Consider the following 26,819-nt stretch of genomic DNA (forward strand, 5'->3'; position numbering starts at 1 on the left):
CGGAGCCGCCGCCGCCCCGCGCCACGGCTGGCGGGGGCAGCCTCGCGAGATCCCGCCAGCCCTGCAGCCGTTCTCGCGAGGTTTCCGCCCGGCTGCGGGCGCGGCGGCTCCGTGCGCTCGGAGCGGGAGGCGGGGCCGGGGCGCTGGGGCTGGGGCCGGGCCGCGGCGGCGGCCGCGACTCGCGGCTCATGGACGCCCCGCAGCTGCAGGAGTCGCCGCGCCGCGACACGGACGCTCCGCCGAACCCGTCCCCGCTGCCGCCGCCGCTTCAGCCGGCGCCGGGGAAACAGCGGGAGGAGAAGAAAACGGCGCTGAGCAAAGTGAGGGGGCGCGGGCTCGGGGCGGGGGCGGCTCCGGTGGGAGATGGGAGAGGGTGGGAGGGGGGCTGCAGTGAGGGGACAGACCGAGCCTGGTCTCGGCAGGTCCGTGTGTTTGTAACGGGAATTTCTTCATCTGCAGAATGAGAGTGTTCATTCCCTGGAGTACTGGGAGACCCCCAGCGTCAGCGCTGGAAATCATTTCACCTTTAATTGTGAAGTCAAGGCTGGCTATTGCTGTAGCAAAGCAGCTTCTGACAAGGGCAAGAGCACATCTCTCTTCTCCGTCTTTATTCAAGCACCTTTCAAATAATACTTGCAGACTATAACAGGCTGGCTGGGGATGTCACAGAGTCTGTCTGGCTGGAGACGTTCAGAACCCACCTGGACAAGCTCCTGTGACACCTGCTCTAGGTGCCCTGCCTTGGCAGGGGGGTTGGACCAGAGATCCCTTCCAACCCTGACAATTCTGTGAGTCCTTCAGTACTGTGAGATTTGGTTTATTCCCGGGTTTTTTTTTAATTGAAAAACTGAAGAATTGAAAATTACTATAACCCAGAGCTCAGTAAAATTAAATTCAGATATTGAAGTGCTCAGAAATTAAAACAGGTTGCCATTTTACTGCTTTGTGTGGTAGCATCATTCAGCCAGAGGTTTCTACACAGTTTTCTGGTCTTTATTATTGGGCAGTTCAGCTGGATGTAGTGGGTTGACTCTGGATGGCTGACCTCCAGCCAGGTGCTCTTGCACTTCTCCCTCAGAAAGACTCCCCAGGAATAAGGCATGATGGAAAAAACAAAGTGTCATCACAAGAAAAACTGACACAGCTGAGGGAAGACCTCATAGCAGCTTCTTACAGCTTTCTCACAAAGGAAAATGGAGGGGCAGGCACTGATACTTTCTGTCTGGTAGCCAGTGACAGGATGTGAAGGAATGGCACAAAGCTGTGTCTGGGGAGGTTTAGATTGCATGTAGAAAAAGCTTCTTCACCCAGAGGGTGGTTGGGCGCTGGAACAGGCTCTCCAGGAAAATAGTCAGCACTAAGCCTGACAGAGTTAAAGAAGCATTTGGCCAATGCTCTCAGGCACACGCTGTGATTCTTGGGGCAGGGCCAGCAGTGGGACTTCAGTGGTCCTTGTGGGTCCCTTCTAACTCAGGATACAGTGTGGTTCTAACATGGAGAGATTTAATTTACTCAATGGCCAATTAAAAATTAGAGACTCTTAAAAATAAAGATTGTAATGAAGCACCTTCCCACCTCCCCTCTGCCTTCCCAGGCTCAACCTCCTTTGCCTGGAAGCACTGCAGAAGGATGAGGAATGGGGTTTGCAGAGAGGACATAACAGCTCCTCTCTGCTGCTCCTTCTTCCTCACACTGCTTCCCTCCTCCAGCATGGGGGACCTGACATGGGACACAGCAGGATACAGTCCTTCATGGAGTGCTGCAGGGAGTCCCTCCCACACGCTGCAGTTGTTCATGACTTGCTGCAGCATGAGTCTCCTTCATGGGCTGCAGGCCTTCAGGAGAAACCTGATCCAGTGTGGACTCCTGTGCACAGGCTGCAGGACCCTTCAGGGCATCTCCGCTTGCTGTGGCATGGAGTCCCTCATGGAATGCAGGTGGATGTCTTCTCCGCTGCAGTCCTTCATGGCGTGTGGGGGAACAGTGTGCCTCACCATGATCTCCTTCAAGGGACTCTGCTTTGGCACTTGGAGCACCTCCTCCCCTCCTTCTCCTTTCCTGTTTGTCTGCGGGGCTGTGTCGTACACTTTTTTTGCCCCTTACTCCTCTGTCTCACCTACTGCTGTGCTGCCTTTCCTAAAAGGTACCTGTCCATTCTTAAACACCTTTCCCAGAGGCACCGCTGACTTGGCTTAAGGGGCTCAGCTGTGCCCTGGGGTGGATCCATTGGAGCTGCTGCACTCAGCACTGGGCAGCCCCAGCATCCTCTCAGAGGCTGCCCTGAAAAACCCCTGCCAGGAGCAACTGGACACAGAGACCTATTACACTGAAACACTGCTGTAACAAGACTTAAAAGCTAATTTAAATCATTTTTTAGAGATGCTTTAAAATTTTTATGTAATCAGTATCCGTTTTTTAGGTTGATTATTAAATTGCAGTTGTTCTCAGGCTGTTCATCAGAAGATGTCAATTATCCTACAGTTTCAAAACAATTGCAGGAACTGAGTCAGGGAATTTGTGCCATCTGTTTCTACAGTATTTAGATCAAATATAAATCTCCATTTCTTTTTATACACACAGGTGGTTATTCGAAGGCTTCCTCCTTGTCTAACCAAGGAGCAACTGGAGGAACAGCTGCATCCTCTACCTGCCCATGATTATTTTGAGTTTTGCACTGCTGATCCCAGGTGAGGATGAGCTGTTTCTGTAGGTTTTCAGGTGCTGAAAACCTAATCAAGTTATGTGGGACATTCCAAATCACATGTTTTTCCTCTTTTTATTATTTTTCTTGAGTTACTATTATGGCCCACCTCAGAAGGTGGGGATAACCCTTGTTGCTAGACCCCTTGGGGCACATTAGTGTGAAGTGACACTGAAAGATCAGTATTTGTAAATAAACAATGTAGGATTTGTTACAGAACAACTTGGCTGCAAAGGAAAACAGGTATGGAGCTGTTTTGGTGGTTATTATCTATAGTAATACAGCATGAAAGCATTGCAATATGAAACTGCAACAATATCACTCAGGGACACAGACAAGGGGAGAGAGAGAGAGAGAGAGAAATAAGAAAATAAAAGCACAAAAGAAAGAAAAACAAAGTACAAGAGTGTGAGGATCTCACCACCCATAGGTCCTGGAGGAAGACTTGGTTGCTGTGCAGTCTTGGATCCAGATCTGGCAGGAGGAGTGTGGGGAAGTCCTGAAGAAGTGGTGGGGAGAGGATGGCAGAACACATAATCTCGTGAGTTTGTATTCACTCTGGTTCAGGTAAATATAAATCAGGTGCGGATCTTAAAGTGGGTTTTGTTTTGGTTTTTTTTTTTTGTATGAATAGGCCATAATGTAGTTTGAAACCTTGATGTTTGTTTTAACCTTCATTGATGAACTGTAACAGCCTGCCTAATTGGCTGTGAGCAAGATTCAGTCTGGGGCAAACAATAACAGGATGAGTTCCATTTGAGTTTAGTTTCTTCGTTTACCTGCATGGATTTTTATGTGCTTCATACAAATTTGTAAATAATCTAGTTTTATTAATTTTTGCCTCATGCAAAAGTTAAAAAGGAGAAATATTGGTTGATTTAAATGAAATCAGAATTGCTGGTATAGTTACATAATTTACTCAATATCACAGTGGTAAAATGAATTTTGAATCAATCAGTTTCCAGAAGAGAAGCAAAACACCATGTATGCTTCATGTGTTCTGAAAAACTGAAGATCCATCTTGTCATATTTTAGTGTGTGATGAATCACCCCTCCTCTGGCTCGAGATTCTTTCCACTGACTCTAGAGGGCTGCCGACTCTTTGTTGCTGACCAAATTTTGGAAGTTAGGGGTTCTCTCAGGGTCAGTTTCACGTTCAAGAAGAAATAAATGTTTATTTAGAGAAATTATGACCATTTCTGACCTAGGTAGTTGCACATGAGTGCAGCATCAAAATAGTAGGTGCTTCAGCTTTTCTGTTAAAACCACAAAGGATGTGAAGTGAGGAAGGAGGAAAACTTACTCTGATGGAAAATCTTTGTACCTAACATTGCTCTTCTGAATTTTGCCATCTCTGTTTCCAAATGGGCCTCCTTAAGGCTTTTGTCCCAGTTGTTCATTTGGTAAGAGGAAAATACCAAAGGCAAACCAAAAATTCTCTGAAGAAGAGTGTCAGTTCTCACTGTGTTTAGATGCACAATGCCAATTAACAGTTTTAAAAAATTCTGATTTTAATTTTCCAGAAAAGTTTGCATAAGAATTTAGGGAGTCAGCCTCTTTAGAAAAATAGAAGGCACTGACAATAGTTGCATATATAGTTTCATTTTCTCTCCTATATGATGAAATTTGGATTACTCAAAAATCTTGCTGTTCACTTTTTTAATTGCATCTATGGCAGGTTACCAATGAAAGATACTGTTTTTTCTCTCGCCCTGTTGTTTGTAATGTTATTCTCTTCTGCCTTCACAAATCTAAACTAATTTTTTTAAAAATTTATTCAAGTTTGAATTTTTCAGCATGAAGTGGTTTGTGCTCGCTCCATTTTTCTTCATCCTGCTTTTCAAAAAATGTGTTTTCGGACACAAGATGGGTTTTTTTGGAATGGGTTTATCTTTACCAGGTTTGTATGGCTACAGCTTCTTTCAGCAAACTACGCAGCTTACATGGGCATTTCACTGCCATTCTGCCCTGTTGGCTTGATTGATTATTTGTTTTGTCACTGGCTCAAGATCACCTTCTCTCTTTGGTCTCCTTTGTTCAAATGCTGACATATATCTTTTTATGAGTCATCTCTTTACATTACCCACTGAGAAATATACAATAAACTTCCAGAAAGTAAAAGTTTAATCAAGGTTAATCTCAGTCTTCTCTTACCCAGAAGAGAATACTTTTTGAGTATAAGGCATTATATTCCCATAGTCTGTCATGTTATGGACAGTTCACCAGATTGCAGCAAACTTTGTGCATGTGTCTTCATGTCATCCCAGCTGACAGGAAAAGCTACAGGACAAGGTTAGCATGTTTTCTTTCACCGAATAGCTTTTTTCTAGATTCTGTACCATGTGCATAGGTGGCAAGCAATCCAGAGAATTCAGTGATAACAAAAACATGTGAAGATGAAAAGAAATGTCATGTCACCCAACGAGAAGGATTTGAAGAAGCTACTCAGTGAAGAGGATCTGTTGGAAAGGGGCATAGAGATGCTTTGATGCAGAAGCAGACAAGTTTCCTTAAGAGCTGTAACATCCCAGGTTAACCACATCCTGTGTTACTACTTCACAGAAGTCTCTATAAGCTCATTCAGATTTTACAGCTTGTCAGAAATTCATGCCACAAATGATGAATGTTAGAAATGGGTCAGGAGCAGTTAGACAAATACTCAGACATAGAAATGGGTCAGGAGCAGTGAGACAAATAGACAGATATTTATCTGTGAAAACCTATTAAACATAAGCTACAAGTTTGGTGTTACAAAGTCCCTAGGCTGCAGATACTTGCAGTTATGAACTGAGTGAAGTATTTGTACATTTTCCCCTTTTTAATAAATTTTCTCCTGGCATTCTCTATTAGTTGCTGTTGATAAGGGCACTAGAGAGGTCTGACTGTAGCTGTTTCTACATCTTTATTTCCAAGATAATTCATCCTAGAGGACAAAACAAAGATATGTGTATCAGCTCCAGTTTCTCTGTTTTTGTAATCTTTATAATATCTTTGTGTTATCTATAAGTTTACAATGTTGTGTTATAGGCAAGCTATAAAGCTTTTTCAAATTTCATGTGATTAATGTAATTTTCAGTTTTTCAGTTACATCCATTTCAGTAAAATCATTTCAGAAAGTGACTTGTGTTTCGTTTCTTTTTCAGACTCATCTGATTCACTGCATTACATTTATTTTCTCTTGCATATTGACATCAAAATGCTAACAAAACACTGTTTATAGATGATAATAAAGACTCTGCCTTCTTGATAGACTGTTGTGTACTCAGACTTCAAATATTAACTATGTTTTCCAGATGCTCTTTCCTTTTTGTCTGCTAGTAAAGGTTTCTGAGCCTATTCTAAAGTGATTGATCTCTGGCCCTTCAGGGTTTGGGTAGTCTCTCTGGGCTGGCATTGAGTGCTGAGTGCCAGGAATTGTTGCGTGTTCTGAGGTTATGAAAGGAAAGAAATCGGAACACAAGCCTTGCTTGCATGAAAACAGTTCAAATAGTCAGTGCCATGCCATGTACCACACAGAGTGATAAAGCTTTTCCAAAGAGCACTCCTCCTTTTCCCTCCATAACTGCTTCCCAACATTGTGCTCAGGATTATTGTAGCTAAACAGCATTAGCACTGTAGGATGTAGGTTTGTACCCAGGAACTGCAGCACTGAAGGGGCAGTGCCCTTAGTGCTTCAGGGGAACCACCACTACTGTGCTCTGGGTGAAATAATTGACAGGCTTTGATTGGCACAGCTCTGGTGTTTCTGCCTTCTCTGCCAGGCAAACTGCTCATTTTTAGCTGTAAAAAGGAAAGACTAAGCTTATTTGAAATTGTGCTGGTTCCACCCATAACGTAAATGACCACAGAAGATGACAAGGATGAAGGCCAGGGGATTTTAGCTTGACATGACAATGTCAATGATGTGTTATCAATTACCGTATGAATGGGTGGAGGAGCTGTTTGACTCCCAAAATTTAGTTGTAGAGCTCTATATACATGTAAGTATATGTTTTATAAATGCCCACCATGATTCATGAGTTGATAAGTACTTTACTAAGATAAGATTGCTGGTTTTATAGTTAATATGTTGCTGTTTAGACTGTAAATAACTATTTTAAATTGTGTTCCTGTATATCAATCTTTTTACACAATGGTGTTAAAAGGTACTTTGTAGAAGAAGTAAACATTTAGAATGTGTTTGCTATTAAAGTTGCTAGAAAAATAAGGACTTAAAAAGATGATAGACTAAGTGTTACAGAAATAAATGTACCCTAAAAGATTGAATACCCTTGAATGCAGAGCAGAAAAACAAAAAAAGAAACAGTGTGTTGGAATGAATAAATGTGTACACTCAGACTCATCTGGGTTATTTCCATAGAGATTGCTCCAAGTGCTGACATGTGCAGTGCATCTGTCCAAAACATTATACGTATGGAAAGCAGCATTATAGACAGCAAACATATGGCAAAATGGAACCAGCTTTTGGATGATAAAACTGAATTTCAGATCCTGAATGAAATCTGTGGTGTTAGATACTTGAAAAAAGGAGGAGACACACAGAGTTCACTTCTGTAGGACTCAGCTGGAAGACAAAATCCTGAAGAGTAAAGAGTATTTTAGCCAGTAATTGCTAAATACGAAGTACAAAAGTCAAGCAAGAGTGTTTCTTCTAGGAGGGGTTGTTAGCCTCAGAGTGCCTGTAGCCTGTGAAGCCCTGTGCATTCTTTGCTGCATGACCATGCTGTTGAGTTCTGAATGGATAGGTAAAGACAATCCAGGGTGGGGAGTAGCTGCTGAAAGTCATGTATGCGAAACCTAGAATAAAAGTGATATATATGCAAGCTAAGTATTTTAAATTTGCTAGCTTTAGTTAGCTTCCCACCTAGAATGTTAATTTTACTCACTTTTTTTAGGCACACTGTACATTTTGCTGGGTAAGAAGCCTAAGACAAGGGTTTGAAACACTCAGTTGTGTGGGGTTTGTGCACTCAGCACTCTTATAGCTAACTCACATGCATGTGAGAACCAACTCTTTTGTAGAAGTGGCTCCATCAGAGAAGCGTTGTCACAGCTTTGTTTCTGCAACCTTCTACCCCAATACATAGCTACAGTAATGGACAGACACTGCTGTGGTATTGTGCTGCACACCAATATCCTGCTGTGCTCAACCATGCTTTTACATTGTTGTATGTTTCTGCTGATGCATGTGAAGTTATTGGAGATGTTAATAGTGTATAGCAACACTAGATCCCTTACTTGCAAGGTAAATTCTAAATCTGTTTTCCACAGTCCTGTTTATACAGACTCAGTTCTTTCTTACTAATGAGTGCTTAATAACCATATCAGATGTTCCTCCATTTTGAAATATATTCACTCTGTTTCAGCTGAAAAAGCTAGAAAAATATGTTGTGTTCCAGGAAAAGATTATGTTGCCAAAGAAAGTGAAAGAGATGGCATTGATATACCAGCTAAAGGAAACAAGGAAGGAGCAAGCCTTTGTATTTTCAGTTCTGTTCTGTTCACAGTGTGTCTATCCATAAAGGTTCTGAGTTCCTACAGGGGAAAAAAAATCCAACTGTATGATGAAGCTGCTTGCTGTGCACTGAGGCAGAGAAGTGCCACAGTAATGTAGGAGTGGACCCTTGTCCAAGTAACAGTCTTTAATCTATAGAAAGTTTTAGTATTTTACAAAAGCTGAAGATGGAAAGAACAGTGGAGTAGTTATTTAGACTAGGGACTAAAACTTAGTTCCTCAGTCTCAGGTAATAATTACAAAAGCTGAAGATGGGAAAGAACAGTGGAGTAATTAGACTAGGGACTAAAACTTAGTTCCTCAGTCTCAGGTAATAATAACTGGAATGAAAAATAACGGTCCCTCAAGATTCCTGGTTTTGTCTGATGATTATTTAGCACTTCAAGGGTACAGTCATATCAGTCTAATGTCAGGCCTTGTTTAATTTAAACCTCAAAGCACATGAACGATAAGAATAGTGCTGGTGATGTGACAAAGGAAGTTTCCTTCTTCATGAGAGCCCCAGTTATCTGAGACTTACTGTTGTAGCCATTAGGCAGCACAGAGACATTGCTTCCAGTACAGCTATAGACTGCCACAATAAAATTCCGTCCTTTACTTACACATTTTAAAATAAATCTTTTAACTCTGTGTAATTATGAAAAGTGTTAAATGTTGTCTTCTTTGAAATCAATGAGAAGAAATCTGTCTTTTTATATCTGCTTTGCATCTTAGTGATAACTCTATAGCCATGCTATAGCATCTCAGCCCTGGCATGCCCTAGCAGACATTTTTGCAGTTACCCACTTACCATTCACACGCTGCTGTTCCTATCCTAGAATGTCAAAATATGTGGGTATATATGGATAAAATGGCTCTTCCTCTCTTCCTTGGAAACAGTTTGTCTTCTTCAAGCTGCAGAAACACTTCATAGGTGGTATTTACAAAGTAGCTAAATGAAAAAAACCCTCTAGGTCGTTCTGGTTTTTTAACATTTCTTCTGGCTACGGGATCAAACACAAAATTGGTGGGTGTACAAAACCATTGGTGATTGATAGCACTGCTCTTTATGGTCTCCTAACACTGTAAGTGGAATCCATATGGGTGCATATGTAAAAAAAATTACTCGGAAGCAATGTTGCTTTGAGCTGCCACATGTATGGATCCTGTGATCCAATCCATATTTTTGCTCTTTCTCACTCATTGTGAAATCTGATTTTGAAAGAGCTATGGGATTGAAATACAATTGCAGTTGTGTGTGTTTATTGTCTCCTGGTGCCAGTGGCGAGTTGGTCTGAAGACAGGCCATAGGTGACAATGGAATTATGGAATTATAGGTATTTTAAAGATGTGGGCTTGTGTTAAGATTTGTTCAGAAACTTGATGTAATATGTAGTCATCATTAAGTCAGTTTAATACAAACTGACATATGTAACAGTTGCAGGAGTTTAAAGCATGTATCTGCCATGACTCACAGTAACTTAGCTGATGGGTTCTAATTCATTAAATTACCTCAGTTTCATTGTGATTGTGGTGTGCCAGCCCTGAGGTTTTTATCAGGCACATTAAATATTTACCTATGGAGTGGGGTTTATGCCAATACATTCTTGAAGAATCAGAATTAAGTACCTGTTTCTTTTGCTATGCTTTGAATTTTCACAGCAACTGTTAGTCACAACTAGACATTGCATGTACATTGATAACACATGGATGTCTGATGGAATTTATTTATTTATTTGTGTATAATTCAGTGGATTATATTGCCAACTATTACAGTTTTTATTCTTTCTTAAAGGTGGAAATCTGTTTAAATACAGTGACAGCCTGTAAGCTGCCCCTTCACTGCAGTCTTTTACTTAACCTTTCCTTTTCAGTGATACAAGACTTTTCTTAGTATGCCCAAGAAGTTCCTCAAAAGCACTGCTGTTATTCATATCTCTTAAATAGGGAAATATTAAAGTTTTGATCCTGCACAGTTGGAAATGTATGCTCTGCAATTTAGGGGGACAAAATAAACTGGAAATATTTGTGTCAGTTCAGAATAAATTTGACAGTTGCATATAGAACTCTGATGTTCTGTTACTTTTTTTCATATATATGTATCAATAGATGTGTAAATGCAAAGACTGCTTTACATAGCAGTTTTTCAAAGAAGATGAGAATTATGATGTGATCCTTCTGGTTTTATGTTTTCCCTAGCTCTGAAAAGAATAATAAGTAACATAAAATAAAATTTCTTGTTGCAGCCTTTATCCTCATCTCTACTCAAGAGCATACATTAACTTTAGGAATCCTGAGGACATCCTTCTTTTTAGAGATCGTTTTGATGGCTATGTCTTCATTGATAATAAAGGTTAGATTATTTGTAAGATATTAAATGTGTATGTATACATATACCAGTTTAGACCATCAATTTGCTCTCTTTTTCCAAGTTAGGCCATTATTTCATCACTATGCAGTTAATTACATAAAAATATGTTAACATTTATCACTTAAAATATAATAAAGTGCAAAGTATATTTGTCCATGCAGTTTTGCTTGTCTATGTGATGTGCATGCTTTATGTGCATTCCTGTACTTTGCAGGAATGCACTATCAAGATCATACTAAGAAAATTACCTTATGCAGGCTTCACAATTCATTACAATAGTAACTGAACACATTGTGAGCACAGATTTTTACATCTTCAGCCTTTCTGAGCTAAAGTTCTGCCACTTACTCCCGTTTGGAAAAAGCAAAAGGAAACCTTCAACATTTTGGTTGCCCACTTTTAAGGCATGTAGATGTTGAATTTTTAGGGATTTTGCAGACATCTTGAGTTGAATTCTGAGAACAAGAATGGCAAAATTGATTGCCCATTTTAAAATGTTCAGTCTGCAAATGTTTGCCCAACAGTAAAGAAAAAGTGTGTAATGTAGATATGGATAAATCCATATCTTCTGCAGGAGTATGAAACTGCCATCAATAAGTGGTTTAGCAGAACTTTAGCAGTTCCTTGCCTCATTCAGGCATACCTTCTGTAAAAAATTGCATAGGTTATGTAAAATAGACATAGATTTGTGGCTCTCTTATACAGACATTTTCTAATCCGTATACACAGTGTTACAGAGGTCCTGTGAAAAGTGGTCCTGCCCACTCTTACTAGAAACTGATCCCTGAAGAGGCTGTCAAACTAATGAATTCCTCTTCAGCATTTCCTACCTGAGATGTTTTATTTACCTCTACTATCCCTCAGATTTAGATGGTTTTTGTAGAGATGAAGAACAACAGTGTGCATTTCCCAGATTTAAAATTCTGTGTGTTTTAAGATTTAAAACTAGAAATAAGTTTTTTAAATGATTCTCCTCAGACTTTGCCTAAATTCAGCAGTAGTATCTGGACTGAAGCCAGAATACTGTGCAAAACTGAGCTTGGACACAGTTGGCCAGTTTGACATGACTGCTTGTGCAATTAAAGAGCAGAAGGTTTGATCAGAAGTGCTCTCTGGTGAGGCTTGGGGCAGCATTGCATTATGAGGCTAAAACTGAAGCAAGGATTAGCAGGTTCGATAGGGTTAACAAATGTTCTAGCAGACTGAAGACAAGTTTTCCTTGGACTTGAGCAAAGTGTAATCTTGAACCTGCTGCAAGTGGAAACCAAGTGCAGTTCAAAACCCACGCACGGTTCTGACTCCAGTGCGCAGAAGAAGCCAGCTCAAAGCAAAGAATCCCTGCCAGTAAAATCACAGGAAGGAGTTGCACAGTCCATCGTAAACAGGGAAGTTACACACAATTCTGTGTGCTGAGTTGTACAGTTGTGGTTCTGAAAGGAGATGCTTTGTTGTTTTATTGCATATTACCTGGCATTTACTTATTTTTTAGGCTTTTAGGCAACAAAGCCTTAGAAAAGCACCTCAACAGTTCCAGATTGATTTCCCAATAGTACTTAATCACTTGTCAGACTGAGATTTTGTGATAGATTTTTCTAACCAATTTCTACGAATAATTAAAAGGGAGCTATAAATAATATTGAAAAAAAATTATTTTGCAACAGTATTCATCCTCATTTTCAGTCTTGTTAGCATATCCAAAGAAAAGATCCTTTTTTAAATTTTTAAATACCTCTACATGTAGCTTTTCATTAGAAGTTTAGGAGCGAGTTGTAGAAACATTTATTTTTATTTTCACATAAGACTTCCCAATACGTGTTCAAGAGTTTGGAAGATCTTACTTGAAGGTAGGGAATGTTTCTCCCCCTCAAAAATATTAAGGATTGATTTCTTTTAAGGTTTGGAATATCCTGCAGTGGTTGAGTTTGCTCCATTCCAGAAGATTTCAAAAAAGAAGCTGAAGAAGAAAGATGCCAAAGCTGGGAGCATTGAAGATGGTAAGCCTCTTTTCTTGACACACAGTGGGAAATTTCTGTTAGGTATTGCAAAGTGTTAACATAACTCAAAAATTTTTCTTCACAGATCCAGAATACAGGAAATTTTTAGAGAATTATTGTACTGATGAAGACAAGATCTGTGCCAATCCTGAGATTCTTTTGGGAGAGATTGAGGCCAAAACAAGGGAACTCATTGGTCTGTTTTCTTGATTTTTCTTATTATTGAGAATATTTAATATCTTTATCTTTTTCTTACTTTTTATCTTTATGATGCTACCTGCAAGAGCTGACCTGTTCAGTCTAACAGATTTATATTACCAGTTAAATATTTGTTTTCCAGGCAAGTAGTAGCAGTAAACCTTGAAGTCTCTATGCATGAAATCATTTGGTTTCACTTCAACTTTTGCATGCACACACACTGGCTTCAGAAATAGGCCCTTAGTAATTCTGAATGCTTACAGATGTATTAGTAGATGGAAGATTTATTTTTAAAATGCAAAATAGCTGAATACTTAACCATTGATCCCTGATACTAGCTGTTTTTATTACAAAACATGAAATGATCTCTCTCTGTTCTCATGGTCAAGATTCTGGAAAAGCTCTGAAAGTAAGGCAACACCTTGTTTTCTGTGTGCATGCAGCATGGCTTCCACAGTCCTGGGGGGAATTTTAAATAAGGTGAGCACTGAAATCTTCAGTGCTAGTATGCAGTTTTCAGGATGACGTGGAATTTTGGTGTATCTTCAAGTGATAACATGCAGAACAGTTAGTCTTTCCCTAGGTGTGACAACTGAGTAGGAAAAAAAATTGACCTTTGCTGTTATTTCTTTACAGTGAAAAAGTGGCCACCTCTTTTGATTACAATCATAGAATCATTTAGGTTGGAAACTTGCTGTTCAAGAACATCAAGTACAACCATTAACTCAACAGTGCCAAGTCCATCACTAAACCATGCCCCCAAATGCCACAACTGCACATCTTGTAAATACCTCCAGGGGCAGTGACTCCACCATTTCCTCAGGCAGCCTGTTCCAGTGCTGGACAATCTTTTGTGAAGAAATTTTTCTTAATATCCAGTATAAACCTGCTCAGTTACATCTTGAGGCCATTTTCTCTTTCCTGTCACTTGTTACTGCTGTTTGAGTGTTGACTGGAGAGATTTGAAACTCTAATAATTTAGAGGAAATGGAAATGGACATTTAGATAACTCTGTTATCAATAAAACTTGTTTGTTGCTGCTTCAGATGGGGAAGTCATCCAGTAATTTTTATTTACCCCCAATCTTCCATGGTTCTCTGGTTGACAGCAGAGTAAACGCAGTAAAAAATTTTAATAAGTTTGCAGTTTGCAAAAAGTCTACAGTTTCAAGAAGATTTATTAACTTACATCAGGGAAGATGATTAATCTTGAGAGTTGCAGATTTCTGAGTAACAATATTAACTGAAGGCAGCTTTAAGAGTTTTAATGTTTCATTTCTGTTAAATCAGAGGAAATCAAACTAGTTGCTTTATTTTTCCTGCCATTCAGAGCTGTGGCCATTGCTATCAATACAAAACCAAAGATTTCTTCAGCAGGTAGCATGTTTATAGCAAAAGGGTTTAGCTGTGTGTCCAGTTTCAAAGGTGTTACTCCCACTGATGTCAATGAAGGATGTGCCCAAGACTTTGCTGGCAGAATTGAGCCCCACATGCTCAGAATTTCTCCAGTGAAGTTACTGCAAACCAGCATGTTTTATGCATCATGCCAGATGTGTTGGCTGATCAGTTTCCATGTGACAGAGAGATATGAAAGAGATTTTTCTCTGTAGCAAGATGAAGAAAAGCAATTTCTTCTGGTTTGTTTGTAGACAGCAAGATAAAATGTAAAGTTTGCTGACACAGCTCTTAATTTAGTGATTTATTTTCTTTTAATGATTCTTAAACATTTTAGGAAAATGCCCTTAGGTTTGTATTTGTAGTAAGGCCCATAAATAAGATGGATAAGATTCAAGTTTGATAAACATTCTTTTTCCCACTTCGTCTTTTGGTAGTACTCGTTACACACTGCTTCTCTCCCTTGAACTTCAAGTTATAATTTCTCATTAAACCTCTTGCACTACAGTCTTAGTCATTACTAGGGTCAAGTTCTGAACTCTCAGTGCAGCTTATCCTTTCCCCAGACCTTCCAGTTACAATTTGTGATCTCTTTCAGCATGTAAAAGTGCCCAGAGACAGCCACTGCTCAGGCAGGGGAACTTAGGGAGCAGGAGAGAGAGGCAAAACTCAGATCTGAGGGACTGGAAGGGGGCTCTGGGGACCTAAAACTTGTCAAAAATGATGGGTAGGTGGGGAGGATGGGGGGGCATGGAAAATCTAGGAATAGAGGGAGAAAAATATCAAATCAACAATCTTTATTGGTTGTTGATTCCTACCACTGATACTTGCTAAAGAGAAACAGTGAATCCTATCAGCCTTCCCATTCATAACTGTGTAACAAAATTTTGTTATTAATGAATGTGTTGCCCCCAGAATAATCCAACTTTCAATGCAAAAACATTTAAATGTTTTTGGGATATGAATTGTGTCTAGATTTTGGCCATGTCATTTCAAATTTGTTGAAGACTTTTCTAACTTTTTTTTTTTCTTTCTTTTCTTTCAAATTTTGTCATGCCATTTCAATTGGGAATGTTTTTCTGTGGTTTGAGGGAGAATCCGATACATAACTGTAGAGCAATTTCAAGTAGTAAACATTTTCTATTCTGGGATATCTAAAACTGACAAAATTTGTTGTAACTACTCACAGCTGTAAGTACGGGCTGAATTGAAGTCTGAATTCAGTACTGACAGCCACGAATAAAGAATTTGATAAGGAACATGGTAAAGATTTTGATGATGTTCTCCAAGTTTTTGTAGAATTTGGGGATGGTTCAGGCAGGTGACTTGATTTCAGAGCATGGAGATAGCTCTGAAATAAAAGAATGGCTGTGTGATCCAGTAGATGAGACCTTCCACAGTTTTAATGGATCTGCTAATACTTTCCTATGTAACCTGGAACAAACTGCTTATCTGTTATTCCTCCTGTTTTCCCATGGAAAGGTAAATACTAAATGTCAGGTAAATCAAAATATTATATGAGACTGAAAATGTTTCCTTCATGTTTCTGGGATTGAAAAGTGCTATGTGAGATTACAGTAATATGGGCTGTATATGAACAACAATATAGCTAGGTTTTGATGTACAAAAGTAAAATGTAGGAATATATTCTGAACACATTTATTTCTTTCTTTTGGTGAAATAACCTTTCCGTGAGCAAAAGAGAAAAGCCATTCTCTTGAACTGAAAGGATATGATATTTAATTAAATATCAAATAATCGTGCAACATATTTCTGTTGCTTCTAATGCTAACAAAAAAGCAATTAAGCAAAAATAGCAAAAAAGCAATTAAGTGTTTCTAAAGCAGAATGATGGGAATGTCTTCAACAATACATGAGACAAATAGTTTTATCAATGGCTTAGCTCCCTTTCAGATAAAGCTAGAAAAAGGGGGTTAATACTAAAGCAAAGAAATGAGTACATTTTAGGAGTTGAACACTATATCACAAATTTTTTGTGTTTTAGCTAGAAGAACAACACCCCTTTTGGAATATATTAAAAATAGAAAATTAGAAAAGCAGGTACGTTCAGACTTTTGCCTGAAGTTCCACCTTTATGTTTCATGTGGTTTTCTGTTGGACAATTTACAATTAATCATTATTGAACTCTTCAGAGAATACGAGAAGAGAAAAGAGAAGAACGAAGGCGGAGAGAATTGGAGAAGAAACGTTTGCGGGAGGAAGAGAAAAGGAAGCGCAGAGAAGAAGAAAGACGTAAAAGAAAAGAAGTGGAGAAGCAAAAGAAGATTTCTGAAAAAGAAATAAGGATCAAGGTAACTGAGATCAGTGAAAAAAATTATTCCTCTTTTGAAGTTATCCAGAAGTTCTTTGGTATCTCAGTGTTTGTTCAGTGTACAACAGCACAGTGTGGAGACAGCAAACCAGTTTTGATTGGAAGGGAAAGCCAATGTAGGGCTTTGACAAAGTGTTCTTTGAAAGTGTGACTGATGGCCTTACCTACCATGGTGTGCTGGTGCAGTTAGAGCAGGTTAACTCAGACATCTTCATACAACTCTGCAGCATTCTGTGCCAGCATTACCTGACAGAACCAAATTGTTCTGTGCCAACCTGTTGGAAGATTATTGTGGGTTTGATCCCCATATGTGCCATTCACTTAAGAGTTGGACTTGATGATCCTTGTGGGTCTCTTCTAACTCAGAATATTCTGTGATTGTGTGTTTCTGTGAAACATAGCTTTAGCACTTTCTGTCATGCCAATCTTCAATTGGCCATGTATGCAGAGACACATATTTCTGTTTATACTCAGAACTGATGTATTTTAATTGTATGCTAATTTCAGGTTGCACTGCCTTTCAGCAATCTGAACAGATTTTAACAACATCACTTAGGAGAGTTTATCTTGTACTATGGATTCAGGCCATATAATACCATCTTATTTCTGTAAGATTACATAGATAAAACTGTTCATCTGAACCAAATTTTTTGTTACTGGAAAGGCTTTATAGGCTGTTTTGAGGATTAAATTTGGTATAAGAATCTGTAGCATAAAGCAAGAACACACAGACTTGGCTCAGATTTAATGGTGGTGAGAAGCCACAGAACTGTGAACATATTTCCTCATTTGTTCTTGGAAAACAGTTTACTTCGCCTAAAAGTATAAAAATAGTAAATTCTGAAGCTGAATTACATGTTTTTCATATCTGGGCATAAAAAAAATACTCTAGAAGTTCAGAAGAAAAGGGACTTAATCCTTAAAATATATTACCTAAAAATGCTTGTCCAACAAGCCCCAGTATTCATGACATATCTGTGGTGATATGACCCTGGAAGCTATTTCTGTCTCTGAAAGAAAAGGAAAATATTACCTGAGACAAACATTATAGAAGTTTCATATATTGGAGAAGATTAACCTGTGCTCATTGCAGAAACAAAATGGTGGAATGGAAAAACTGAGGTGTTCTGCCTAGAATTGATATGGTAGGGTAATAATTTGAGACAGTTGATCCTTCTATAAAGATTATGCCTCTAATACTATACTCTGCTGAAACCCTCTATGGGTTGCTATGAAAGGAACAGACTTCTCGAAAATCCTAATCTTCAAGGTGAAAATGTAATGACTTCTCTTCTGCTAATATCAGAAGTTTTTCCTCATCTGTATTTGTGTCATCATGTATTAAGCACCTACTTCTACATGCCTGTCTATCCCAATTCATGTGACTCACATTTTAGATATAATATTTCAAGGAGTGAAGTATTAATCCTGCTCTCTTTGTAGTATTGTAGAAGTTCTACTTCTTATTTTATGGGCAATGACATTGAGCTCTGTTACATGATTTCTAAGAAACCATAGACCATAATAATGTCTTTATATTTATAACTCAGGAGAAAAGAGTAGGTAAGTGCTCTGGGAAGAATAGGTAAGTGCTTTCTCCAGTATTCTCCACATATTTGAAAGTGTGCAGTTGAATGCCTGTTAATGACTGTCATTCCTTAGCAAATGTAAGCCACCCTTTAAAAATAACTTTAAATTTTGTACTTTGTAAAATACGTTCCTAGCATGTAAATAAGGTATCTCCAATCTTAGCAGGTTACTGTATAAAATGTCTGTACAGTAGAGAAGAATAATTTTGCATCACAATATAAACAAATATCTCTTAGCTTCTCAGGAAGCCTGAAAAAGGAGATGAACTGGCCAGTGAAAAGCACAAAGAAAAAGGTGAAGAAGCTGACACTGAGGAAAATAAATGGGATAAATCACCTGGATCTGGGAGTATAAAATCCAAATCTTTGGAGAGTTCACTAAAAGAAATTAAGGAAAAGTAAGTAATATTTATCTTTTAGTCTTTAATTTAGATCTTAAATGCTTTCATCACAAGGCTTAAATATAAGTGGTGCATTGACAAGATGTTCTGGCACCAAAGAGCCAATTTCATTCTGTGTGTGAACAAATCTCTTCCTGTTGTTTTGGTAAAAGGTGTTTCATTACAATTTACTGACCTGGTGGCAGTATTAGTGGATGCAATTTGTTACTGGTGAAATGCTTTGAAATCCCTGATTGGAAGGATTTCTGCATGAAAATTCAAGTAATTTTGATTGTTGTTATTTCACCTGTTCTCCATCAAGAGCTCAGGTAAGGCTTTCCTTCCATTAATCATGTCAAAGACTAAATTGTCCACAATGCCATATTTTTCCTTCACGTGTGGGTTGGCTGCAATGAACCTATAAATGTTTAGGTAAGTGGGACAATGGCAAAATAGTGAAGGTGTGAATGAAAGCTTTATGATAGATACATGCAGCAGGCTGTCTCTATCTCCTGATGCATTTTGTATTACATTTGCAATGGCAGGAACAAAAGGCGTAGCTCAGTTCTATTACTGCTGTAGCCTGGAAATTATTCATCTCACAAGTGTTTTCAGCAGTTGGTTCTCTTTCTTGTCCTTTGGCACATGAGCCCCATTGCAAGCAGGATCTACCCATAAGATATGCAAGATAAATAACGAAGAAAAATATGTGTGTTCTGAATGTTCCTGAAAAATTCCGTGTCCTGAAACTCTGAAACTGAAAATATTCAGCAACTTCTTTATTGATGGTTTTCAAGAAAGGAAACAGAACAAGCTCAACAGAAACACTTGCAGGGGCAAATAAGTTGTTTGCTACTTACAGAATGTTTCAGGTTGGAATGGACCTTTAAGATCATTGAGTCCAACTGTTAACCCAGCACTGCCAAGCTGCCATTATACACTGTGTCCTCAAGTGCCATGTGTACGTCTTTTAAGTACCTCCAGGCATGCTGATCCCACTACTTCTCTGGCTTTTTATGGATTCACCTTTTGGTGGTGCCATGTAACACCATTGTTTGCTATTGATGCATTAAGTTTAATAAGACATTAATGTAGATTTTGCTGATGTAAAACAGAATTAATTTGGCTGCAGAGGTACAATAAGCATTACCTTGTGTTTCCAAGTGCTGATTTCGTCTTGATTTTTAGTGGGTGGGTAGCAAGCTATGAGCTATTTCAGCTGGATTGAGATTTAAAGTTGAAACTACTTTGTCACTGACTCAGAAATTGGTAATAAGCTGTAACTGCCAACTCTACCTGCAGGAGACTGAACTTCCTGTTTGAAACCATGTCAAAGGCTTGGTAGCAATAGCTTCCTACCACAAATCAAAATCTCAGTAGGTACATAAGTTACATGGTCAAATACAGATTTGAAACTGCATCAAACGAAGTGCTTCAATTCCCTTTATTTCTATTCCTTTCTGCTTTCTTGGACTGTGTAACTTTGTCTTCTACCTATACTCTGAAATTGCCATTTCCACTCTTGCCTGCCTGTTCACTGTGACTGAATTTTAGGAATCTACTTTAACTACTCTTGGAACAGGAGTTTGTATCCCTGTCACCTGCCTGCCTTCAGACACAGCACTTCCTCCCTGACAGTAACAGACAAGGGAAGAGACAAGTATCAGGCAATACTGCAGCAACAAATTGAGAGGGTCTTTCTGGCTTTTTGGAAGGTCATGCCCTGAGCCTTGCTAGGACTTGAAGTTAGGTTCTGGAATAGCATATTAAACATGAAACAAAGCAACTTACTTAGCTAATTAGTATTTTATGTAAATATATCCATGCTACAGGTACAGGGTCTGTGTACCTGTGGTTGGTTCAGGTGTCTGTGACAGCTGGGACAGATGTTGCTTCCACTTGGTGAACGTGTTGTGCTGACTCTAGCTCAGTCTTGTGAAATGCTGAATAACTTAACCTCTCATTCAGGTTCTGCTCTGAGTTTCAGCTCTTCCTGAGATGGGGACCCTCTTTTGGCAGCCCCACTAATGCCCAAGTTCATGAAAGATGCTACCAATTTTCACATTTCCTTTATATGAAAAATAAAAGTTATATATATAGATACACTTTTATTTGTATTAAATAATTATAAATGAGAAGCATGTCACTATTTGATCACCACACCATTAAAAAATCTCCATCCTCTCTGATTCTGTCTTTAGTTTCCCAAAATATGAGACTAACATAAGTAACTTGCTGTTTCAATTTTAAGTATTTATACATATGTAATGGAAAGAAACTGCCTGTATTTGTTCCTTTTGAAGTTCAATCTATTTTGTGATCTTCATTATTTACAGTCTTGCCGTATGAGAGAAACACCCATTTGCTGAACTGGAACAATGAAGTGAATAAGAGCTGAGAATTTTATCAGACAGGCAGCAAAATATTGCCAATAGTCTTTATAATATAAACCATTTACAGCATAGCAGAAATTAAGTATCATGTTGTGGTAAGGTAATGGTCTTTGCTGAAATAAAATGTGCAAAGGCAGGCTAAATTATTTGGAGGCACAATAAAAAAAAGCCTGGAACATAAGTATTTATTTTCATAAATGTCTTTTGCAAGTTATGATGTCAGTAAATAATTTTTGTTATGCAGAGACATGAAATTTACAAATTGATACATGATACCTGCACAATTCCTTCAGCTCATGAATGTTCCCGTTCAAAGGAATACTTCCATGCATGACTCACCTCAATGCCAGGCTACAAGAGCTAATAGTGCAGCATGTGTTTATATCAAGGGTATTGGGGAACTATTGATAGGATTTCAAAGAGGGATAGAGGGTGAAGAATGGGCCTTCCACAACAGTTGCACAAAAGCTTGGTAAATGCATGGGTGGACATACATGGGTAAGACATTCAGCATTTAACCCTTTGTAATGAGAAGAAAACAACCTTGCTTTGTCTGCTATTCTGAACCAAATGCATGGGTGACATACATGGGTAAGACATTCAACATTTAACCCTTTGTAATGAGAAGAAAACAACCTTGCTATATAATTTATCTACACACTTCTGAAGTCAAAGGAAAGGTTTGACTTGTATCTTTCTGTAGCTCCTTTTTACTGTTAATTGCTTGGATTTTCTTTCTTTTCGTACATACTCATAGGTCACAAAATGATAGTGACAAAGAGCAAAGAGATTTGGAGAGAAGATTTCGAGAAAAAGAACCTGAAAGACAAAGGTATCGATTGGATGATGGCAGAAAGCATAGAACTCACTATGAGTTTGACAAGTTTATGAGAAGGAATGAAGAAGAGCTGAAATGGGGGAAAGGATACAATCAAGACAGAGGAAAGAAAGGGAACTACAACTACAGCTTCACTGTGGAGGCAGTAGACAAACTGGGTAAAGAGGACAAGTGTGATGACATGGCATCCAAAAAGGAGCGCATAAGAAATAAGGTTCTTTTATTCATTTAGGATAATTTTTCATTAGTTAATATGGTTCAAGATCACAGGTTTTAACTTCTGCAAATTCAGCATAAAGATGCTTTTTCAAAAGAATTCCTTATCTCATTTTCAGTAAAACCCAGATTACTTTCTGGGTTGTTGTCAAAGGACAACAGCAGTTAAAATAAGTTAAGGTTACAGGCTCATTCATATTCACAATATATAGAAGACCTTCTGTCTTCACTTCAACCCTGCCATTTGAAGAATACTATTCTTGGAAGCCTTACATTTTATAAGTATATTAAAAATCATTACACTTCTGATGTGTAATGAAATTTAAAAACTGTGGTATGTTAGTCTTTTAAAAATGTACTTCCATTACTCTCATAAAATAATTATATTATGGATTTGCCAGGCATTGCTTGGTAGAGCAACAATAAGGACTTAAATAAATAGCTAATTCAGAGAGCATGAATGTATGGATTCTTTAGTATTGCATACCTGCCAGTATGAAAAGGCTGTCATTTCATCAGGATAAATTTATCCTCATAGCTGTTGTCAGGAGAAGAGCAGATGCAAAGCCAGTGTGAGCAGAGCCTGTATCAGGGTGTGTAGTAGAGCTGCCCCTTATTGTCTCCCAGAGATATGGGTATCATTTTTCTCAGGCTGGCTGATTTCACGGATATGCCAGACTCTTTTCAGGATGTGGCTCTCCTTGTCAGCCCCTTTCTCTCTCTCTCTCTTGATCCTAGATTTTCCACAAAAGATGACCAAAGCACTGTTGGCGTAGAAATTTATTCTGCATGTGAAACTCTTCTTTCAAAGCAAGTGACTGATCTATACTGTGGGCTAAGGCTGACAAGAGTAAACTGGTCACATGCAGAGTGAGTCTGCATGGAGTGTGCAGGGAAAAAGTTCAGGTGGATTCACTGTGCGTGTCAAGGACTCATCTTGTGCCAACACAGAAAGCCCGGTGTGCCCTGAGGTTGTTTTTTATGCAGAGGTCAGCTGGGCAGGATGGCTAAGATTTATCTGCATTTGCACATTAGCCACTTTCCACATCAGTGGCTCTACATTTTTCTGTAGAGCAGTCAGAAAAATGGCTAGTTCAGAAACAGGAAGATGGGAAAAATATTTTTTTTTCTCATTCTTGCCATGCTCTTCTTGAAATCTGTCAAAATAATCTCCAGCCTTGGAATTGCATGGTGGGTCTTGGGCCCTTTTGACAAGTTTTAAGAAGCTGCCTGCTTTTTATTTCTTTGCATCACACTTGTGGTACCTTGCTTAGTCCCTGGATTAGTCCATACTTAGGAGTAAAACAGTAGATTTGTTCCCTAAAAAAATAAGCACAATCAGTCAGGTATTTTGCAGTGTGGTGAGTTTTTCCTTAGGGGCTCAGTTTTACAACTTAGGTATAGCATTGACAATGCCAACACCAATTTTTACTCAGAGATAGAACCCCTTTCTGAAGTCTGTAGGAATTAATTAGAAAATGGAAAATTTCCAGTGTAAGTAACATGATAGCTTTTATACAAACCACAGGCTGCAGAGGCTGTGGTAAGAACAGTCATTTGGACCCTTTATCTTAAACTTTCTAAAGGGCACTGCTTGAGGATCTACTTTTATGCAGCTGTTTGGGATATAGAAAGGTGTGTTATGCATTTCATACCACACTGCAAAGCACTAACTAGAATGATCTAGTCATAAGGCTCAGTAGTGAATCTTGACATCTGGTCTAAAGAGAAGGAGAAAAAAAATGGGTGAAAAAAGATGAAAGAAAAAGAAAAGAAAAGGGGAAATGCATATTGGGAATAAGAAAAACTAATGGAAGAACAAAAATCCAGAATTACTTCAAAGTTATTTATTATTACTTATTATATTACTTACTTCATTATGAAGGAATTGAAAATTGGTATAATTTGATGTAGGACAGTTTCAGTGCTCTGCCACTGTCTTTAAGTAGGCTGCTGGCTGTTTGCTAAACTTAACACAAGACTGATCAAAAAGCTCAAGTACTGGTGAGCTTTTGGTTGCTTCATAAGATTATGTGAAAGTAGAATACCCTTACCAGGAAAAGACTTCTTAAGCAGAGTTTCTAACTGGTGTGTTTTACTAATGAAATTTCAAAAATAAAGAGTGCTCTGAAAAGCATCACCATTTTCAGGTTTGAGGTGTATTTTCCACATAAACTGGCTCCTTCTTCCATTTTCTCAGGATCAGAGCAGCATGTGTATGATTGGGTCACTCATAGAGCCTGCACATGCTCAACTTGTACTTCCTTTGTTTATTATCAGTGCATAAATTCTCTTGCTCTCATACTCAGTATGGAAGGCAAGATGAAGTGGAGCAAAAACTGTGCAATTTTATTTTGATGTGTATAATTCAAATGTGCATTGCATGTTTAAATTCTGGTAAGGATTGGGTAATGATTGATGATCAGTTGAGAATAATTTTCTAGCTGCTACCTGCTGAGCTGTTCTCTAGTCTGTCTTGGATTTTTATGCTTCTGTATAATATTTGACATTTCATCTGCAGAGTTGCAAGTGCACAGGCTATTGTTCTTCTCAGCTGATGTTAGTGAAGGTAGCAACATTTCTTTTGTTTTACTTGTAAGTAGCATGTTTGATAATTGCAGTATTTGTCCTTGCTCCTTGTTTATGTCAAATAGGATCTTTAATTTTTAAAGCGTTTTTCATTTTTTCAAATGTTTGGCTCCCAAGAATAGTGTTATAAACAACACGTATTGAATACTAGATACTGAATACCCAGTCAATTTTCATTACATGCCATTTTTTTCCTGGTTCTTATAAAATGTAAAGTAATTTTTACACAAAATCTACTTTCTTCATAAAGATTCAAAACTTTAAAATTCCACATATGTGTCCCACATGGGTTTCTCACAGCGTTAACCATTATCTCCTTCCCTCTAGGATCGTCCAGCCATGCAGCTGTACCAGCCAGGAGCTCGCATCCGAACACATATGGGACCTACAAGCAAAACCTATGACTGCAGTGGGAAATCCTTTGAAGATGCTTCTGATAAAAAGTATGAGGCAGATAATTCAGCTGGAGCTGGTTTTGAAAAGACTGAAGAAGCAGAATAAAACAGTCTGGGGGAAAAGTCTTGTGAAAAGGAATGAATTTAAGATTCAGCATCATCACAAAAATCCATTGGGCTGTTTCAGAATTCCACAGGCAATTGCATCAACAAAATAATAAAAGCTCTGTCTCTTACTTTCTGTAAAATAAAGGGAAGAGTGACTGGAGATATATAAAATATCTTACAGCAAAGGAATATTGTTGCTTTTTTACAAAAAGGAGCTCAAGCACTCTTTGCCTAATTTAAAAGCAGTTCAAATATTTTATTAGATTTACCTTGAAATAGAAGACCCTCTAAAAATTTTAAGGGAATATTTATATAAGACTTAAGAGAAGCTATGTCAACTTCTTGAGTCTAAAAAAATGAAATGTAAATTTGCATCAGTTTGAAATCTGAGGCATTTTACATGTATTTGGTGCATGACATGAGGGTCCACAGGACCCCTTCCTGCAAAAGGCAGGGGCAGGGGCTGCTGCAGGGTGTTGCAGACGGACTCAGGGGACCAGCCCTGGGACGAAGCTCTGGAGCCAGTGGTGTTTTCAGGATGAGGCCCACAGTTTGCACAGTTGTGAGGAATGTCCAGTGGTATCTGTACCTCATGGTGTTTACATTGGTTTTCAATTAACTGTAGTGTCAGGTAAGTGTTAGTAAAGCTACAAGTATGTTCTTGGAGAGTTTGTCATTTTCTGAGCCACTTTTGCCTTTTATGTTTTAATAGATTCCTTGTGCTTAAAACAGAACACAGCTAATGCAAACATCAGCACATTAACAATAAATCTGGTTTTAATTAAATAGCTGGTTTTTATCATTCTGACACTGACTTTTGGACAAAAAAATGTGGTTGTACAGTGATGACTTTTTATATGCTAATGTTTCATATAAGTTGCAGTAACAGGATTTGGAAAATGTAAAATACGTGAGCATTCTGCAGTTTTATTTGTTAAAAAATTAAACACACATGAATGTCAGTTGCAAACTACCATTTTGTAAGATCCAGGCCAAATTCTGCCCTCTAAGGCAGGCACATATACATATGTATGTGTGGGGCTGTGTGTGTCTTCTGTTGGTTTCAATGATAGATGTGTGTTTATGAAAGGGCAGGATATCTTCATTTATCTTTCATGGCTGAAAATGTCTCAGTTGTCTAAAACAGACCTGCTTTGTCATTGAAGTTAAATAGTAAGATATTATTTTTACATCCTCTCTGAACATTTTATTATTAAGCATAACATCTAATTGTCCTAGACTGAAAATTATTTATTGTATTTTACCAGATATTAAGCATTAAATAGAATAAAAGCAAACAAGATTTTGACTATGATTTTGAGATGTGATACTGTGCTATTTTTTCATCTATTACTCCAGAAAAAAAAGAGTAAGATGCTGTTATACTGCTTTGCATGCTTCAGAAGCAGATAAAAATACAGTTGAGAAGAATTTTAGTATCAGGCTACATAAGTCAGCTGCCAACTAAAATTACTTCAAGATTAAGTAAAACTGCTGCTAGAGAATCATCTGGGTTTAGCTCCATCTAAAGTTCATCTCATTTGCCAAGTCTATCCTGACTGCAGGAGAAAGGATTTTGTTGTGGTGTCCTGGCTGAGCACTGAGAGGGCAGGCTTTCCCCTCAGTGAAAAACCCCAGCTTGAGCCAAGGAAACTCATCAGGGAAATTCTGCAGTAGAGCTGGGCACAGCTGGGATCTTCACCAGTTGAGGGTCTGCTCAAAAGCATTTCCCACCTTTTTTTGGTGCCCTGTGGTCACTGGAGTAGGGGGTGTGTTTCACCTCTGAGAGGGACTGGCAGGACACAGAGGAGCTGTGATTTTGCACAT

General features: G+C 38.5%; 1 protein-coding gene across 5 annotated transcripts; it reads left to right on the top strand.

Annotated features, from left to right (window-relative positions):
* UPF3A (UPF3A regulator of nonsense mediated mRNA decay) lies at positions 1–26,307 on the top strand. Of its 5 annotated transcripts, none has more exons than XM_041418171.1 (10): positions 1–320; positions 2,581–2,687; positions 10,442–10,548; positions 12,462–12,560; positions 12,646–12,756; positions 16,158–16,213; positions 16,306–16,464; positions 18,311–18,471; positions 21,604–21,678; positions 24,817–26,307. In XM_041418171.1, exons 1-10 carry the CDS (start codon positions 189–191, stop codon positions 25,100–25,102), a joined length of 1,293 nt encoding a protein of 430 aa, XP_041274105.1. In that variant the 5' UTR covers positions 1–188; the 3' UTR covers positions 25,103–26,307. The 5 variants fall into 5 exon arrangements, with proteins under 5 accessions (XP_041274105.1, XP_041274106.1, XP_041274107.1 ...); XM_041418172.1 differs by having other exon boundaries at positions 21,604–21,842; positions 24,817–25,031; XM_041418169.1 differs by having other exon boundaries at positions 8–320; positions 21,604–21,898; positions 24,817–25,123.
* The last annotated feature ends 512 nt before the right edge of the window (positions 26,308–26,819 follow it).

The sequence above is a fragment of the Onychostruthus taczanowskii genome, unplaced genomic scaffold (assembly GCF_017590055.1).
Source record: "Onychostruthus taczanowskii isolate IOZ18803 unplaced genomic scaffold, ASM1759005v1 scaffold58, whole genome shotgun sequence".
NCBI lineage: Eukaryota > Metazoa > Chordata > Aves > Passeriformes > Passeridae > Onychostruthus > Onychostruthus taczanowskii.